The sequence below is a fragment of the Vitis riparia genome, chromosome 7 (assembly GCF_004353265.1).
Source record: "Vitis riparia cultivar Riparia Gloire de Montpellier isolate 1030 chromosome 7, EGFV_Vit.rip_1.0, whole genome shotgun sequence".
NCBI classification, from domain to species: domain Eukaryota; kingdom Viridiplantae; phylum Streptophyta; class Magnoliopsida; order Vitales; family Vitaceae; genus Vitis; species Vitis riparia.
This window is the reverse complement of record NC_048437.1, coordinates 11,890,199-11,908,592: the sequence shown is the minus strand read 5'-3', so window position 1 is coordinate 11,908,592 and position 18,394 is coordinate 11,890,199. Positions and strand designations below refer to the sequence as shown.

The following is an 18,394-nucleotide window of genomic DNA, read 5'->3' as shown; positions in this document are numbered from 1 at the left end:
TCGTGTGGCATAAAAGGAATTCAAACATGAAAGTTCTTGACCTGTCAACAATTCCCTACAATTTTTTCCACAACAAAAAGTTCAAATTTGAGCTTCCCTTCTTTTCCTACATTTTCTCTGCAACCAAAAGTAGGCAAAATAAACTATTTTCACACCCAAAAGCATCCAGCATAAATCCATTACACCCACGTTAAAAACAGCAGACGTATACGAAACTGAATCGGAAAATACCCATTAAAAATCCGAACAATACATATCCAAATACGAGATTTTGAATAAGGCAACAAGAACCCAATGTTTAGAGCACATTATTGAACCAAAAAACGAAACATAACCACTAGTGGTTAGAGCAACTGACTTCTCAACCACCAAATTCCGGGAAATCACAGCCAATTACGCAGTATCCCAGGGCCTGGGCTCCGGCACAGCAACAACCATTCCATCCATGTCCTGGGTGAGCAACACCTGACACCCCAACCTGGAGTGCTTGTTCAAAACCCTAGACCTAGAACTTCTCTTCAGAATAAACTGCTCGTCGTGCGTCCGCGGAGGCAGCCTCTCGAGCCACTCCTGGGCGATGTTGATCTCGCACTCGGCGCCGCAGGCCTCGATATCATCCAGGCGGTGCGATTCAGGGTCGATGAGGCCGCTGTTGCAAAGGGCTCTGAGCAGAGTCTGGCCCGAGAGGCCCAAGACCTCGCGCTTCTTCCCTTCGTGATCGATGGCTGAGAACTTCACGATTCGATCGGCGACTTTCTTGGAGGATGATGAAGATGAAGACAAAGACGAAGATGATTTGGAGATTGTGGCTCTCGAGAGAAGGGGGAGGGAGGAAATGCGGTGGATTTGGGATGATAACAGCCTCTTCGTGCCGACCATCGCCATTGTTGATTGTGGGTTTTCCTTCTCTCTTTCTCTCTTCTTATGTTTGGAATGAGGGAAACGGCAAGAAAACTACTTTCCGGAGAAATAAAATTTGGAAATTATGTTCGATTAGAGGGATCGAGCAAAAATGGAATAAAATTTTAAAAAAAATAAAAAATAAAATTATTAGGAGGAAAATATATTGTTATATTTTAATATGAAATGAAAATTATATAATTTATTGTTAGCTTGGGTATATTTTTTTTCTGAAAATAGTTTTTAAGAATCACTTTTAAAAATTGTTATTTGATTTTTATAAAACAAAAATATGTTTAAAAATCTAAAATATTTTAATCTGTTTTTAATATTTTTAAATATATTTAAAAATATCTAATGTTTTACTTTTAACCATTTTATATATTTATATAATTATTTTTTAAACTAATCTTGAAAAAATGAGTGAAAACAATTAAAATATATTTTATGAAAACTTCATATTCTTTATTTTTTTTAAATATTGAATAAAAAATAATTTTTAATTATTATATATGTTTTTTATTTTAGAGTACAAAAAACTATCCTTATAAACGGTTCCAAGCATTAAAAATAGCTTACATATACAAAATATATCAACTCTTCTCGTTCTTATCATTCTATACCCGCATTTTTCTTCTTTTCCATGCTTACCTTTTTTATTTCTTTTTCTTCCCAAATTTCCAATATATCTAAAATATTATTTTCATTCTTCGTTCTCACGCTCATCTTCTTCTTCTTTTTTGAGTTTTTTTTTTTCTCTCAACCATAAACCAAAAAAAATATCTTTTAGGATTTATTCTTTATATAAAATTTAACGGAAAAAACTTATTGTAAAAATAATGAAAAACAAATAGGAAAAAATTAGAAATGATGTAGAAGTAAAATAAAAATCATAAGAAATTAAAAGAGAAGAAAAAAAAACACTCATCCATGATGTCTAAACCTTAAAAAGTTGGGGGTTGTGCAAATATTAGACTTAATGTATCATGTATAAAGGAGGGGAGGGAAATAAATGTGTGTTTCTCTTATTTTATCATGGGGAATTTTTGTTGTAAAAATGTTCATTATTCATATGGATGCAAATATAGGTCTTGTTTGGTAACGGTTTTAAAAACAGTTTTGTATTCTTCAAACAAAAAATAGAAAAATACAATTGACAATAAAAAATAAAAAAAAACAAGGTGTTTTTAAATAATCCATAATGTCTTAACCTTAAAAGTCAAACACAATACAAATATTTAGGCTTAATGTGTCAAACATCGATGGGAGGGAGATAATGTGTATTTCTCCTTAAAATTAATTTGATTATTCTATGGAGGGGTATTTTTATTCTAAAATATTCATTATTCATATGGACGCAAACATAAGCCTTATTTGGTAATTGTTTTGAAAACAATTTTTTCTATTCTCCAAAACCCAAACATAGGAAAATACTTTTGAGTACTAGAAAATGTGGTGTTTTCATTTAACACATTTTAATTGTTTTTATTTGTTTTTAAATGATTATCTTAAAAATTAAATATATCTATATAAGGAATGATTAAAAATAAACCACTGCATGTAAAATCTATTTTTAAATATAAAAGTTATTTTTCAAACATCTTTAAAAATATTAAAAACGAGTAAAAAGTATTTCAAGTTTTCAAACAAACTTTTATTTTATAAAACATCATTAAATAATTTTCAAAAATAGTTTTTTAAAATAGTTTTTGAAAACACTCCCCAAACATAATCATAATTTCTCAATAAAAAAAATGTGTATATATAATTTGAGGCCGTAAAATTTTTCTAATATTTTAATTCTTTTAAATAGTTTTTAAGTTCCAATGAATTCTTAAATATTACTTTTAAAATCTAAGGTAGTAATTTTTTTTAATATTTTAATTCTTTTTAAACACCAAAAATTCTTATATTTATGTAGGAGTTCCTATTATTATTTTATTTTATAAAGGAAAAATAAAAAAAATATGTCCAAAACAATACCTTAGTATTTCATATTTTATAATAAATATGTTGGAATAAAAATTAATAAATAAAAAAATATCAAGCAATACTTTTAAAATAAACATCTAATCATATAATTTAGTTTTTGATACGAGTGGCATGTTGAATATTAGTTGGATGTTAAAAAGTTAGTTAGGTCAAGTGTAAGGCTTGAGTTTTTTCCACGTCAGCATTTGGTAGAATTGGAAAACGAATTGTAGATGAAATATTTGAATTGATTAAATTAAGAAAATTGTAGGAACAAAATTTAGTGGATTTAATATTTTTGGGCATGTTAAATTGATTAAATTAATAGATGGAATTAAATTTTCAAAAATTGCTTAAATTTATGTTGATAAATAAATATTAGTAAAATTAGTATATTAAAGGTTAATGCTTAAGACATTTTCTTTAGAGTATGGTATGTTATACTTGTGATTTGGATGTTCCTAAATCAGTTCCTATTGGTAGAGAGGTGATGTAAATCTTGAAATCTAAGAAATCTTCTACTTGACAACTCTCTTTCTTGGATCTTGACATGCAAGGATGATAGAATCCTTTGAATGGATGAAGGCTAAAATTCCTAGGTGGTGTTTGTTTTTTGGCTAAATAGAAAAAGCTAAAATATTTAGTTTTTTATATTCAGCTAAAAGTAATCTGTTGACATCATGTTGACATCATTCAACATAACTAAATTGAACCTATTGATAATAAATTCACTTTAGCTATGTTAGATGATGTTAACAGATTACTTTTAGCTGAATAGAAAAAGTCAAATATTTTATCTTTTTCTATTCAGCCAAAAAACAAACACCACCTTATGGGCTTAAGTGACTTGAACTTATCTTGGATTTAAGTCACTTAATCTAGCCCATTAGACCCTAACTAATTAATTAGTTCTATTGGACTTTGATTAATTAATTAACCTAATTCAAAAAACCATTCATAAGCTCGTGTGCATATTACATTTTTACCAAAACACCCTTATGTATACATATGAATAAAAAAACTCAACTATACCTTAAAAAATGTGTCACCAAAGAATATGAGTTCAAGTGAGAACCAATGAGATCCATAAGAAAATATTGACTTTCTCATCATTCAATTTTAAAGTTTACTTAACATCCTATTAGGGAAAAACAATTACACTCCAATATTCTATGAAATTAACTCAAGATATTAAACTCAAGTTCGTGACCTACTGACCATTATATGCAAATTCCCAATGAATTAGTGTATGTAATTTAACGAGATGAATGTTATCAATCTCTCAAAATTACTTCTATAATCTTTGAGTCTCAGATTCTTCTATTATGTGATCAACTAATATATTTAAGTTCTCTAAAAGTATATATCAAATTCCACTTAAGAAAATATTACAACTATAGTTTCTTTATCACATATCCTTAAAATCACCCAAGAGGATACATTATTTCAAACTGATGAGATATCATGACCCTTATCTTGACTTACCTCAATCAATAGTGACTTAGTCTAACCAAATAGAGGATATTGATTTAATTGTGTATTTATTTTTTAAAGAACATCTACCCTTCAAGAGCCAAGAAGATCAAAATGGGAATCATTAAAAACTCATCAAGGTCATTTTTGGTCAATTTCATGTAAGCATTAAGTTAGGAATACATATGATCATGTTTTAGGGCACCAAAATTCATCCAGGAGAAGTTAAATCTATTTAATTATTTCAAAAAAATTGGATAAAGCATGTTCTTAAATAAAAATATATTAAAATTAGGTTATTTATATCTAAAAAGGTTTTCAAAATCATAAGAGCTTTTTCCAACTGGTTTTCCTAATATTTTTAAGCTAAAAGTGAAAATTGTCACAAATAAAAAAAGTAAGGAACCGATCGATTAATTGAGGAGATTTTGGTAAAGAGAGAAGTTAGTAGCTACTAGTTGAGGAAAAAAAAATTCCAACATATTTATTCATAAATGACTCCTTTACTTTCCATCTATGGTATTCAATTTCTCTAATTGGACATTTATTCCAATTTATTTTACATATTCTTATTGAAAGAATTGGGTAATTATTATTCCAAGGCTTCCAAAATCCATTTCCATAGAATCTTCTACCTTTCCGTTGAGTGCTTTTGGTACATCTAATAGAAATTAAAATAAGATAATAATATATTAAAAAAGGGAATCAAAATATTCACAAAGATGGGTTTTGGTTTTCGTAAGAATTCTGAACTCTATTTCTGAAATACATCCTAAACCCATTCCAACAATTCAAACAAGCAAGGTAAGTGAGAAATTTATGGACTAATCAATTTCCTTATTCTTATTTTTCTCTATATTAAAAGAGTGCCAAGATTCATTACTTCAAACTTAGGACCTCTAATTTACCGTAGCGGGCAACCACTAGATACTGGATTGGATCCAATCTTCCAATATTAGCTCTTTTTAAAAGTGATTGATATTAAAAACCCGTTTGATAGTGATTGAAAAATTTTATCATTCAATTATTAGAAACATTAAAAACGTTTTTTAGAAACAGTATCAAATGCACCCTAAAACTTTATTAAACAATATTTCTAAGTTTTAAAAAACAATTCTAACCCTCCAAGAATAACTCTTTATGGAACTTTTGGCGGTATTCATAACTTGGAGAAATGACTTTTCAAGTAATCTTGAAAGTGAATATGTTAAACATTACTATAAGATCAAGAAAGTGTTTGTCCTATTGTTAAAAATGTGAATAGATCAATTTTTTCTTTTCTTTTCTTTTTTTAATCCAAATAAAAATCAATGTAAAAATGCCACTCAAAGTTTATATTGCAAATAAAAATTAAAATTTTTGACATTTTACATTCAAAGAAAATATTTAAAAATAAAACTTAAGAAAAATAAATAGCCCTAAGACAACCGAACCAGTGCCAAAAGAACAAAAAATAAAATAAAATAAAAAAGGAAGAAAGGAAAGAAAAGAGAAAAACCCAGTTGCAAGAAATGGATCAGATCCATAGCTAGAGATAGAAGCAACCACATTTGTTTCTTTTATAGACCTAAATAGAATGAAAATCTACGTTTCTCTTCCACATTCTTCATTCCATCAACCCTTCTATTGTCTATAGCAGGTCATTCTGGCATGCATCTAGCAGATAAAAGGGGCAAAATCATAAACAAAAAGGAGGAAAACTATGGCACACCAGACCCTGCAACAGTGTTTTAATGTTGTCCCAGGCAAAATCACTTGCCTGCAAACAAGAAAAGAGATTATTACAGGGGAAGTTTTCATTGCTCAGAGCCATGGGCAATCAAGTTGTTGGATATCAGCATCAGTTCAGCTCTACAGCAGCACCAGGCTGGACCCAAGTAAGTTTATTTCAAGCCAGTTTCTAGTTTGTAGATACTGTGTTTATCAAAGTCAAAAAACCCCTCCTCCATCAACTAATGTGGTAAGCACATTTCAAAATCGATGAAACAACAATGATCATTAACATTAACAAGAGAAATGATGCTACTTCGGCTAAAGACAATTGACGATTTCAAATGAAACGATATGGAGAAAGTCTTATGATATAGGCATGGAATCAAATGTACATTATTACTCTACATCCTTCCCATTTTCTCATGGGTAGCCTAGATTTGAATGAGTTCCATCTTAATGTGTTGAGGCCTTGAAAATTAAGACCAATTTTTCTTCTGCCTACTTGGACCTACCATAGTTTCAGGGAAACTTTGCTTTCACATAAAGTATTTATAGACCACAACTAATTTCTTGTAGTTCTCCAATTTGAAATGTTTTATGATTTTAACATGATTCTTCTTCTAATCATTTTCAATTTGTTACACCATTGTTTTAAGTCAGTGGCTGTGTCAACCAACAGGTGAAACAGGAACACCTTTTATGGTTCAAATTCTAGATTTGATTTCGCAACACACATGAAGTAGGATCGAGGACTCAAACATAGGTGTAGGATTCAAACTACCAACATAAAAATCGTAGTATGATTGTATTCTTATCATGCACAAAATGATTTCATATTGAGAAGTTTGGAGTTCAAAAGAAAGGTTTTATCAACTCGGTCTAGACTCATTTCCAGAGTCTTATATGAAGGCTGGCAGGTTTTTATAGTTGCACTTCATACAAAAGCAGTCACTGGTAGGTCATGTAGCAAAACTGCATAAATTGTTCTGTTTGATACCAACTTGCTTGAAAAACAGATGAGAAAACCTTAAAACATTATTTTCAATTTGATACATAACATCAAACTGCTGCTGACAACCTTTTGTATTTCATCCAAGATACTGGAAAAGGGAAGCTAAGCGAGAAAGCATACCTCAAGCATGGAAAGAGTAGTGAACACAACGGTACCAAAATCACTAAATATAAAGTCAAGTTCAGAGTGGAGCCAGACTTTGGAATTCCAGGTGCTTTTCTGATTAAAAATGAGCATAAACACAAGTTCTTCCTTCAATCTGCAACACTTGAAGTTCCTGCAAATCAAAGGATTCAGTTTAACTGCAAATCTTGGATATATCCATTTACAAAGACAAAAACCAATCGACTTTTCTTCTCAAACACTGTAAGTAAGCATATTAAATTTGGTTATTGGCAGAATCCTTTTAAATGCAATAAAAAAACCAGAGCTCATGTTGCTGTGTTTAGGTTTATCTGCCAAACGAAACGCCAGAAACTTTGGATGAACTGAGAAAAGAAGAGCTTGAAAGCTTGAGAGGACATGGAACTGGGGAGCGGAAGGAGTGGGATCGAGTGTATGAATACGACTACTACAATGACCTTGGCAATCCTGATAAAGGTCAAGAACATGTGAGACCCATTTTGGGTGGGTCAGATTCATACCCATATCCTCGCAGGGGAAGAACTGGCCGACCTCGTTGCAACAAAGGTATTTGGCTTGTTTGGGAACTATTTTTGAAAACAGTTTTTGTTATTTAGAATAGAAAATAATTTTCTAACTCAAGAAACACATTTGACAAACAATTTTTTAAGAATATATTCTGAAAACAGGTTTTTTTAACAAATTTTAGATGTTTTCAATTGTTTTATATAGATTGTTTTAAACAACAACTGAAAATATGAACAATACTTTAGAAACTTTTATATCACGCATAAATGTGCAGTGCCTTTACAGAGAATAAGTCAAGAAAACTGTTTCATATTTGAGTTTCCAAATATAATTTTGTTCCTAAAAATAATTGAGAGGTTTTTTCAAGAACTGTTCTCAAAAACTGTTTTTGAAAATGTTCCTAAATAGGCTCTCAGTCTATATTTGGTTCTCAAAAAATTTGAAGGAAAACATGAGGAAAAAAAAAAAGTAAAAGGAAAGAAAAAAATGAAGTAAAATAAAAAATAAACTTAAAGTCAATAAATTATTTTATATCTTACTTTACACTCATTTAATTTATTTTAACTCTTTATATAAAGATCAAATATGAAAATGCATAAGGTTTTAATTAATTTCATTTATATTTGATTTTTTTTTCATAGTACAACAAAATATGAGAAATTATTTTCCTCAACATTTTTTTTCGTTCCTTAGTACTTTCAGGAACCTAGGATAGTCTTAGTTTCATCTTATACTTCCTAGGGTTGGTAAAAGAAATGGGTTCTGGTCAGGCAAAGGACCAGCATAAAGCCTAGTCATCCATTTCAAACATAATCCCACTTTTATTTCCATGCCCAAAATTGTCTCTTTTCCTCTCTTCTTATTTGAACCACAATGAACAACCATTCCAGTTTTTGGATGACATGCTGGCATAGATTGTTTTCATGTCTAGACCCAGATTTCAAAAGTGCTATTTTGCCTGAACCCGGTTTGCAACTTCTAATTTATTTTCTTTCTAGTCCTTTAGTTTTACACCTATAATAAATAACTTACTGCTACATGATCACTAATGTTTAGATCCTCTAACTGAGAGTCGGCCAACAAAATTCAACCTGGATATATATGTTCCTCCAGATGAGCGATTCAGTCCCAAGAAACTATCAGAGTTGATAGAGAATTCGGTCCAGGCTATTGTACATTTCCCTCTCCCTGAGGCACAATCCATCGACGAGCAAGAATCCAATAGTTTTGAGTCATTGGAGGAGATAAAAGACATTTTCTCTAGACACAAAAGGCAAGGAGTAGAGGGATGGATTGCAGAGAAACTGAAGAGTTTAGTATCAGATGATCTTTTCAAAGAAATTAAGGAAGCAAGCAAAAAAGATCCCATGAAATTTCCATTACCAAAAATAATAGAAGGTGGGATCAGCTTATAATCTATTGCTAGGATTGCATTGGTGTATTCTGTAGAGTAGGTTATTTTATTTCTTTTACTGGTTATTTTATTTTTCAGAAAACGAACTGGCATGGAAGGATGACGAGGAGTTCGCACGCCAAATGCTGTCCGGAGTCAATCCAACAGTAATCAAAGGCTTGGAGGTATGTCCAAATATTTATGGACTGAGTTTGATTCATTGTAGGCTTAGCTCATAGCCTGGATAGGCATAGAGATTCCTAAAATAAAGTAACACTCAGTTGTAAATAAAAGGGCATGAAATGAATGGAGTGGATATGTGACATCCAACTAGGAAGGTAACCATGTCATCTTGGTCCTAGCTAAAATTTTTATGACATGCAGGAGACAAATGGGAAAAAAGATATAAGAAAACAGGTTGCAGACAAAAGAAAAATCTAACTATAGCCCATTTTCAAGTACTATGATCCAAATAAGCCCTAAATGAAATTATTTAAGTATAACCAGTTATTCATGGGCAGTCACTACCAAAATTTTGCCCTAGTGAAACCATCTTCATACCTGCCAAGCCATATCAGCTTTGTGAGTTATCTTTTCTTTTCTTTTTCCCAAATTCCCAATAATATTCCCAAATTAATTTTGTTTGTTACTTTGACTATTCTTGCATTTATTTGTCTGTTGATTCAAAGTGGAACATTTTTACTTGTGGTTTGAGAATAATGAATATAACTAATACTATACCACTAGAACCCAAGTTTACTCGTACAACCAAAATTAATGTTCATTTTAAAGATCCATGCCTAGATATTTGGACTTGGATAAGAATAAATATCTCAAGTTGTATTTTTCCATGCTTCTACATATCACACCCCCTATATCCAAAATCAAGACCAAAAAAATACAGAAAAAGGAAGTGTAGGTGATTCGCCTACCTGGAAACAAGACAACAGCATTTCTTGTGATATAGATATGGGGCAAATAGGCAGTCTAATTTTCAAGATTTTCATATCAAAGTTCAAGCTAAATTAGGAACATCAATGGAGCCGCTATGGGACAGGGTGCCCCTCCCCAACACCACCCCTATAGAATAACAGTCCACCTTAATAACCAGATAACATAAACCATGTAAATAAAATTTGAGAGAGATGAGTAAATGGTAGCAGAGAGAAAAGGGGAAAGGAGACTCCTTACTCTGTTGCCTTACTAGTTTTTCAAAAATCTTAAATTGTTAGGATTTGGACCCACATGTATACCATACTCTAACAAGTTAGTGACTCCACAATAGCAGCCTCCACTACTACAGGAAGGGAGACAACAATTGCAGAACAGTCCACAATCATAACTGGAAGGAGAAGAAAATATAAGAAATAAAAGCTTTAGACGAAGATGAGATGCCAGGGGAAGATGAACTTGGTTTGAAGACATTTAAGAGAAGAAAATGTTAGGCTGGGAAGAAAGTTGAAAGAGAGAACTAGAGTTAGAAAAGCCCACTTTGCGGGTGTCTATAGGTGTATTTTCTGTAGTTATTTGAAAAAAAAAAGAAAGGAAAATAAGTAATGATCACTACCCAACCTGTTTAAAAATCACCCAAGCCTTTCTAGGTCACATCAAAAGTCTGCCCCATTGGCAGCCTAAGCTAAATCCTTACCATTGTATTCAGCTAAGAAACAGGTAATGATCACTGCCCAGTACTTAAGCTTTATCTAAATTGCCATATTCATGGCCAAACTAACACCTCACATGTAGCTAGGGACACCTTTCTAATCTTTTTGCAAGCTACACTATTTAGAAAAATGTTTTATGATTGTTGCATGATGTTTCTGGTTTTCCATCCATTCTTTTCTTTTGCCTCTAAATGTTCACATTATCAAGCTGAATGTTTAAATTTTATAATTCACAGGTGTTCCCCCCACAAAGCAGAAATGGAGTCTGGAGTTCAATAAAGGCATCACACATACAGCACAATCTTGATGGTCTCACTATTACAGAGGTTACCACACAAACACAACCCCTAACCATTATCTCTCTCACACACAAACATGCATGTGCAAATACCTAAGCCTGCACTTTTAACTTTAGAAGCTGGAACCTTGTATAAATGGCCCAGTTCTCTCTTCTTTATATTTCATGGGCTGAGTGGAGGTAATCCTCCAATGCTCATCCCTTGTGGTTAGGTTGGAAGTTCTCATTCAGGACCTTGTATATCTAATTCCAGAAAAATGTTCAGAATAGAGAACTTACAACACTATGATACGAATTCACATTCTCAGATGCTCCCCATGACTCCAGTCCATCCTATTAAAATGGAAAGGGAAACAAAAGAAGCACATGCACACATGTATTTTGTTTCCAGAGCAAATGATTTTGCAAAATGAAAAACTCAACATAACTTTATCTCAATTGAACATGATAAATTGCTCTTTAACATCTAAGTTTCATTGCAGGCAATGAACCAATGGAGGATCCTCATCCTGGATCACCATGACTATCTCTTGCCATTTTTAAACAGAATAAACACAAAGGGCATTTGTGTTTATGCATCCCGGACTCTGTTGTTCCTAAGGGATGATCATACACTAAAACTATTGGCAATAGAACTAAGTTTGCCTGGCTCCTCTGCTGACATGGAGATCAATAGGGTGTTTCTACCAACAACTCAGGGGACAGAAGCAGCACTTTGGCTTCTTGCTAAAGCTCATGTTGCAGTTAATGACTCTGCCTATCATCAATTAATCAGTCATTGGTGAGCTATTTGAACAATTTTGCACACTCATTCTAGCAAAATTTTTAAATTATTCATGACTTTTCCTATTTATGCCTAACAATTTTTCTAAGGCACCATGCCTACACAAACATATTGAAACTCCATGTACTGCAAACATCTCAACTATTTCAAGTAATTCTAAATTATGATATCTGCTTACTTATTAATAATATGCACTGTTATTTGTTAAAATTCTTACAAACAATTTGTATACAATGCTGATTAATGCCAAAGTTTGTAACCATCTTAGCCAAAGAGTTCCAAATTGTCACTACAAGAATTCTGAGTAGATGCTATGTCATGTATTTTATAGGTTAAACACTCATGCAGTAGTTGAGCCATTCATTATCGCCACCAGAAGGCAGTTAAGTGTGATGCACCCAGTCCACCGGCTACTGGATCCTCATTTTAAAGACACCATGCACATAAATGCATTGAGCCGGAGTATCATCATAAACTCTGGTGGGATCCTTGAGAAAATATTGTTTACTCAAGAAATCTCAATGGAGTTATCTTCAGCAATTTACAGAGACTGGAGATTTGATGAACAAGGCCTTCCTGCTGACTTAATCAAAAGGTATTTTTCTCTTTCCAATTAACTAGAAACTGCATTCTTCCAGTGTAGCTGCAATATTCTCACACACCCATAAACCAAGATGTATACATAAAGCCATGAACAAGGCCTTCCTGCCTATCTAGCCAACTTGCCCATTTTCATTTTTCTAAGAATTTCTAATTGAATTATTCCAAAAGCAATGTTACCTTGTCTTTACTAAATCCCAGGAATGTATTTTTCTAAAGGCAGAAATATCTTACAGGGTATACCAACCAATTGTGGCCATCCTAAAAATCTTTTGCCAAAAATCATTGGGCAATGCCAGAAAAGGGGGCACAAGATTCACTACTCTTCCAACACAACACACACATTTGGAAGCATACTCTGGGCATCAACTTTCCCATGGAGTCGGATTACCAGCCGACCAAATGCCTTCACCTGAGAAGGCAGCATAGAACTCTAAATGGGAGATGAGGAAAATAATGGGAGAGCAATATTAGGACCAGAAACTATAGAAGAAAAGAACTCAGCAAAGAAGTTGCCATTAGATCCAAGAATACAAGATGTAGTGCGTAATAAGGAAAGGCAAGGGTATTTTTGAGGAGATAAAGGGGAGGGGAAAGCTCCTCAGTTTTGAGTTTGGAAAGATTCTGTTAAAAATTGAAGTGTCAAGAAAAGGAGGTTTTGATAATAATAAAATATTAACAATAGGTAAAAGTAGCTAAGGAAAGAAGTTTTTTATTTATTAATTTTTATTTATTTTCAAGTAAATTTTTTGACGTTTTTGGAAAGGTAAAGGTAGCTAATGAAAGAAGTTCATTATTACTACTATTTATTTATTTTCAAGTAAATTATTTTCCTATTATACAATTTTGTGTGTTTTAAATATGGTAATGCCAGCAAAATAAGAAAATGAGGTTAATGATTAGCAAGGGTTAGAAATTTTGAGAGGTGCATCATCAACCTCCCACAATAGGGAAGCTAAGTCATCATCAACCACTAGTTTGATGTGTTTGACAAACTTATATAAACTTTTGGCGACATTTCAAGGGGCACTTACAGTTGGTCCCCTGAGCCACGTTGGAATTCCAACCATTAGGGTGCAAGCAATATTTGATTAAGATCACCATATGCCAAAGAGCCTTGTGTCACCTAGGCCACTTACTAGTGGTCATGGAATTTTTTTATTTTTTTTATTTTTTATTTTTTATGTTTTTTTGGCCATCCTATGGTTGTGCATAGATACAGATATAAATGTGAATAAGATAATATGTGCATGTATACATGACACATAAAATAGAATAGGCATGATATAGTTACAAACATGTATAACATAATCAAAGCAGTATCAGTCTTTCACTCATATGTCATATTTACTCTGACAAGATCAAGGTTAAATATGAATTTCTACAACACAATCTGACAAATCCTGGAATAATAGACAACTTTTTTATACTTCCATTTTCCAAAATAATTCCCTCATGCCACAATATTTGCAGAGGCCTGGCTCTAAAAGATCCAGATAATCCCACCGGGGTTTATCCACTCTTAGAAGACTACCCTTATGGTGCAGATGGACTTGAGATATGGACTGCCATCAAGACATGGGTCACAGATTTTTGTTCACTCTTCTACACTGATGACGATTCTGTCAGGTCTGATGTGGAAATACAAGCATGGTGGTCAGAGATTAAAAATGTGGGTCATGGTGATAAGTGCAATGAGACATGGTGGTATCCACTGACAACTTTAATGGACCTAATAGAGGCTCTGACCACTCTGATATGGATTGCTTCAGCTCTTCACGCTTCAGTCAACTTTGGCCAATATGCATATGCTGGTTACCCACCAAATCGTCCCACACTATGTCGACAATTCATTCCAAATGAAGGAACACATGAATTTGCTGCTTTCCTTAAAGATCCAGATGGATACTATCTTAAAATGCTGCCTGCAAGATTTGAGATGACCATTGGTGTAGCATTGATAGAGGTACTCTCTCAGCACACATCAGACGAAGTGTATATAGGTCAGAAGCCATCACCAGAGTGGACAGACAACGAAGAGGTTCGACAAAGATTTGAAAAGTTTCGTGAGAATCTTCAGAAGGTAGAGAGAAAAATTTTGGTAAGGAACAGGGATCCCAAGCTGAAGAACAGAAAAGGACCTGCCAAGATACCATACAAACTTTTGTACCCCGATACATCAAATATAGGAATTGGAAGAGGTATCACAGGAAAGGGGATTCCTAACAGCATATCCATCTAGCTTATTCCAATGTAATGTATTATGGAACATTCAAGATCAATACTTATGCCATGAAGGCTTCAGGAAGTGTTACCTTGTATAATCAAGTGAGACAAGCAATAACCTGATGACATGATCATCAAACATTTGACAGCCCTAGAACACTTCAAATTAGATGCCCAATCTCATCCTTAGATTGAACATTTATATGTAGACATGGAACTCAGTATTCATCTCCATTAAATTAAATTAAATAATCCAAAAAGTTCAATATTTTCAGTGTGGATGCTTGTATACATATGCATATTGCATCATAAGAATTGACACATATGTTTAGGACATTTCTTTTGAGATATGTGGGTAACATAAGTATAGGAAATAAAAAAGAAAGAAGTAAATTAATTTGGAAAGATGGCAACTATGAGCAAAAACGTACCAATTTGAGAGTGTGTGTTCAAGCTGCTGGTACAAGATGCATTTGCATCCATGAAATGATCATAGAGTATGCACCTGCATTATTTGTCTTGGCTGACCTAAATTTAATCAAACACATCGACCTTGAACAGCAAAAGGAGCATAATCAACTTTCCCCGGATTGCCTAACACCATATCAACAACCATTTCAGCAGTTCCCAAAGCCTGAAATTTGGCCAAGATGACGAATGCTTGTTTAGTTACTTTTTCAAACAGATAACATAATTAGCAATTATTATGCCATTAGCCAGATCCAGATAAAGTCCCATAATATGACAAGATCAATCATTCTGCACATTAGTTTAAGACAGCAATAACACAGACAAATAAAACACATAAGGTGATGAGGTAAATTAATCTTAGATTTTTATTGTTGTCTTGTTCCCTAAGCATATAAAGAATATGAGAGTAGTACAGTTACCATTGAAAGTCCCCCTCCTTCATGTCCAGTAGCAAGGAATAGATTTGAGAAGCCAGGAACAGGTCCAATCAATGGTTTGCCATCAGGCACTGAGCAGATAACATATATGATTTAATCAGTTTTCCTAGCTGATGAGTCAAATTTTCAATATTAGTGCAATTAAAATCTCTCACAATCCAACAAGTCAGGCAAAACTTTGTTTTACAAGATCTAAAGGATATTGAGACTCACTGTAAGGGCGTAATCCTACTCTCACTTCTCTGCTTCTAGTGAAATCATTCAGAGGCAGCTCTTTTAAAGAGGGGAAGAACACCCTAGCCCGTTCCCATATATGATCAAGTATGTACTCATCTACATTTGTATCAAATCCAGAAAACTGGCGGCTGCTCCCTGAAAAGATAGAATAGATGGAAGGAAAAACAAGCTTGTTATTGGTTAACAAACATAATCTATTAAGAGACATATTAATGATAGGCATGATCAGGAACCACACTGTCACCCAATTTAAGTGCATTAAATGCTTACTAGTTGAATCATCATCTAGCGAGAAATCTGGGAGCAGTTAAGAGAATAGAATAACTCAAAATTAGATAAAATATGTAACCACATTGATTTGGAAGATTGGAAAAAGGCGAACAGTTTTTATTGAAAGAATAAAAAATAAAAAATAAAAAATAGAAAAGAATCTGTGAAAATGGCTTAGGTAAATGTTACTTCAATTAAGTTACCAACATACTGATCTGCTAGGAAACTCAAAAGTCCCTTTCTGGAACCAGGGAGTAGATTCTAGATTTCTGTGCATGAAAAACAGGGGAGACCCTTTTTTTTGGTTTCTGGTTTGATTCAGATACCAAAAAATAGTCTACATTAGGAAACTAAAAGCAAAAGATTTTGATGTAGGACAAACCTAGAATGATTCTCCACAATCAAATAGGTAGGATAGGACTTCACTAGTTTAGGTTTAAGGAGAGGAATGAGGAACTAAAAACTATGGCAGCATGTAAAAGAAAATAAAAGTGAGAGAAGCAAAAAGATGAAGAAAAGATAGGAAATCTAAGAGTGTCACTAAAGCCTTCTACAAGTTTCACCCACAAGAAAAACAAAGAGTCTCAAATTATGGGCAGAAAAAATGGTATTGTTCATCACCATCACCAATCTCATTTTACAGCAAATTATCTTAACTTATAGGCTTTCAGAAAACCCGAAAAACTTAATAAAACCATTAAAAAAAAGAAAAAAAGAAACTTAACTTATATAGTAACTTATTAGGACTCTTAATCCTTTTCTAAAACTCCAAAATCTTCCAAATAATGAAATAAAAAAGAAACTAAAAACTTTCTTTTTAGAATTAAAAAATTTTAAACTTTATAGAAACTTACTTTAATAAGAGTTTCTAATAATGAAGACTTTCTAGAATCTAAAAGGGACACACATGAAAATTTTAGAAAAAGAGAATTTCAGAAAATAAAAATTTTTAAAATATAGAAATTTTTTTTAAGGAGAAATTTCCAATGAAAAAAGATCTCAAATTCTAAATGGGATTCAAACAACCAACTACTTAATAATTATGACTCAAAAGAACCTAAAATCGGCAAAATTTTTCTTTTCTTCCTTTTCTTGAGTAGATCTTGAAGGATTCATCCCAATCAGACATATAGGCAAGCAAAACAAATATATATATATATATATATCAAGATAGCATCTAGGATTGAGAACATCCAGAATGATTTCAAATTGAGACAGGAAGAGAAGATTTAGTGAGCAGGATGCAGGTATGCAGATCCAAGAATTAAAGGGGCTAGGATCTCAAGGGGATCTCTGCTTGAAATAGAGCCTCCTTTGCTAAATGTTTGTGGAGGTTCCAGGAGAAAGTAACTTCTTATAGCATGGCATCATTAGTGCAAGAAATCGATAGAATATACAGAAAAGGAGACTTGGGATGCTGTTACACATAACTATTCAAAGAAGGGAGATGTTGCTCAAGTTTTTGGGTTGAAGAACAAGATTCATGGAACCAAACAAGGAGAATTGACCATCACAGCCTACTATAATACATTGAAGGTGTTATGGCACGAGATGGACATCTATCAACATATTAAAACGGAATCACCAAAGGATGCTGCAAAGCTTGCCAATTTATTTGAAAGACGGAGGATCTTCGAATTCCTTACTGGCTTGAATCCAAAGTTAGATCAAGAGTCAAATCCTTGGAAATTCCCACATATGTAGTGAAGAATCTAGAATTGGTATTATGATGAAAACATCATCTCATGATAATTCTGCTGTCAATGTGGCTGTGGAGAACAATCTAAACACAAACAAGGGAGGGGAGAAAGATCTGAGATGGTGCAACAATTGCAAAAGACTCAAACACACCAGAGAGGCATGCTGGAAAGTGAATAAAAGGCCACAACAAGGGAACAAGACTTCCCAAGCTGAGACAGTACCAAGTCTAACCTCTGCTGCTAATAGACCCACTTCAAGTGATGAAAATCTGCCTTTTACGAAGGAACAGATTGATCTGCTATATAAGATCATGGGAAAATTAGAGATTACTCCTACTTCCACTTCTTGTTCTTTTGCGCAATTAGATACACCCGTAGAGCCCTTACAACCACTATAGAGTCTAATAAGGACATTGGGCCGTCAATTACATACAAATATGTCCAAGACAACAAGTTACAAAGAAACAAGTTTTTCAGTCTTTGGTCAAAAAGCTCCTCGTTTCAAATGATCTTCTATTTCTCTCCTTCCAAATTGTCCAAAAGAGGTACAAAGGAGTTACTCCCTACACCTTTTTTTGTTTCCTCCCAACAAAG

General features: G+C 33.1%; 3 protein-coding genes across 6 annotated transcripts in view; 1 reads left to right on the top strand and 2 right to left on the bottom strand.

The window, feature by feature from the left end:
* Positions 1–206: 206 nt before the first annotated feature.
* LOC117917556 (putidaredoxin) lies at positions 207–964 on the bottom strand. Its single transcript, XM_034833871.1, has one exon. The coding sequence runs from the start codon at positions 883–885 to the stop codon at positions 394–396; it is 492 nt and encodes a 163-aa protein (XP_034689762.1). The 5' UTR covers positions 886–964; the 3' UTR covers positions 207–393.
* Positions 965–5,873: 4,909 nt separating this feature from the next.
* Positions 5,874–18,394, bottom strand: part of LOC117917727 (glycine oxidase) — a 45,002-nt gene continuing 32,481 nt past the window's right edge. Inside the window, exons 7-11 of one of the 4 annotated variants that reach the window (XR_004651749.1) lie at positions 15,807–15,965; positions 15,576–15,664; positions 15,117–15,319; positions 7,190–7,346; positions 5,874–6,258 (exon numbers count right to left, since the gene is read on the bottom strand). Coding sequence is in view for 1 of the 4 variants with exons in the window: in XM_034834096.1 (XP_034689987.1) it covers positions 15,224–15,319; positions 15,576–15,664; positions 15,807–15,965 (344 nt within the window). In the remaining 3 variants the exon portion in view is untranslated. Of the gene's footprint in view, positions 6,259–6,874; positions 7,347–14,929; positions 15,320–15,575; positions 15,665–15,806; positions 15,966–18,394 lie in introns of those variants that run through there. The other 3 variants (XR_004651750.1, XR_004651748.1, XM_034834096.1) reach the window with 3 other exon arrangements.
* Positions 6,028–14,929, top strand: LOC117917725 (linoleate 9S-lipoxygenase 6-like). The gene is made up of 9 exons (XM_034834094.1): positions 6,028–6,221; positions 7,155–7,435; positions 7,519–7,759; positions 8,777–9,118; positions 9,213–9,298; positions 11,014–11,103; positions 11,558–11,856; positions 12,191–12,454; positions 13,933–14,929. Exons 1-9 carry the CDS (start codon positions 6,047–6,049, stop codon positions 14,699–14,701), a joined length of 2,547 nt encoding a protein of 848 aa, XP_034689985.1. The 5' UTR covers positions 6,028–6,046; the 3' UTR covers positions 14,702–14,929.

What these genes read in the sequence shown, in the direction of transcription:
- LOC117917725 (XM_034834094.1), top strand. Translation starts at nt 6,047, where the DNA reads ATGGCACACCAGACCCTGCAACAGTGTTTTAATGTTGTCCCAGGCAAA. An exon ending in ATTACCAAAAATAATAGAAG is followed by an intron (nt 9,119 to 9,212) that starts GTGGGATCAGCT and finishes TTTATTTTTCAG; the next exon opens with AAAACGAACTGGCATGGAAG. An exon ending in CCTGCTGACTTAATCAAAAG is followed by an intron (nt 12,455 to 13,932) that starts GTATTTTTCTCT and finishes CAATATTTGCAG; the next exon opens with AGGCCTGGCTCTAAAAGATC.
- LOC117917556 (XM_034833871.1), bottom strand. Translation starts at nt 885, where the DNA reads ATGGCGATGGTCGGCACGAAGAGGCTGTTATCATCCCAAATCCACCGC.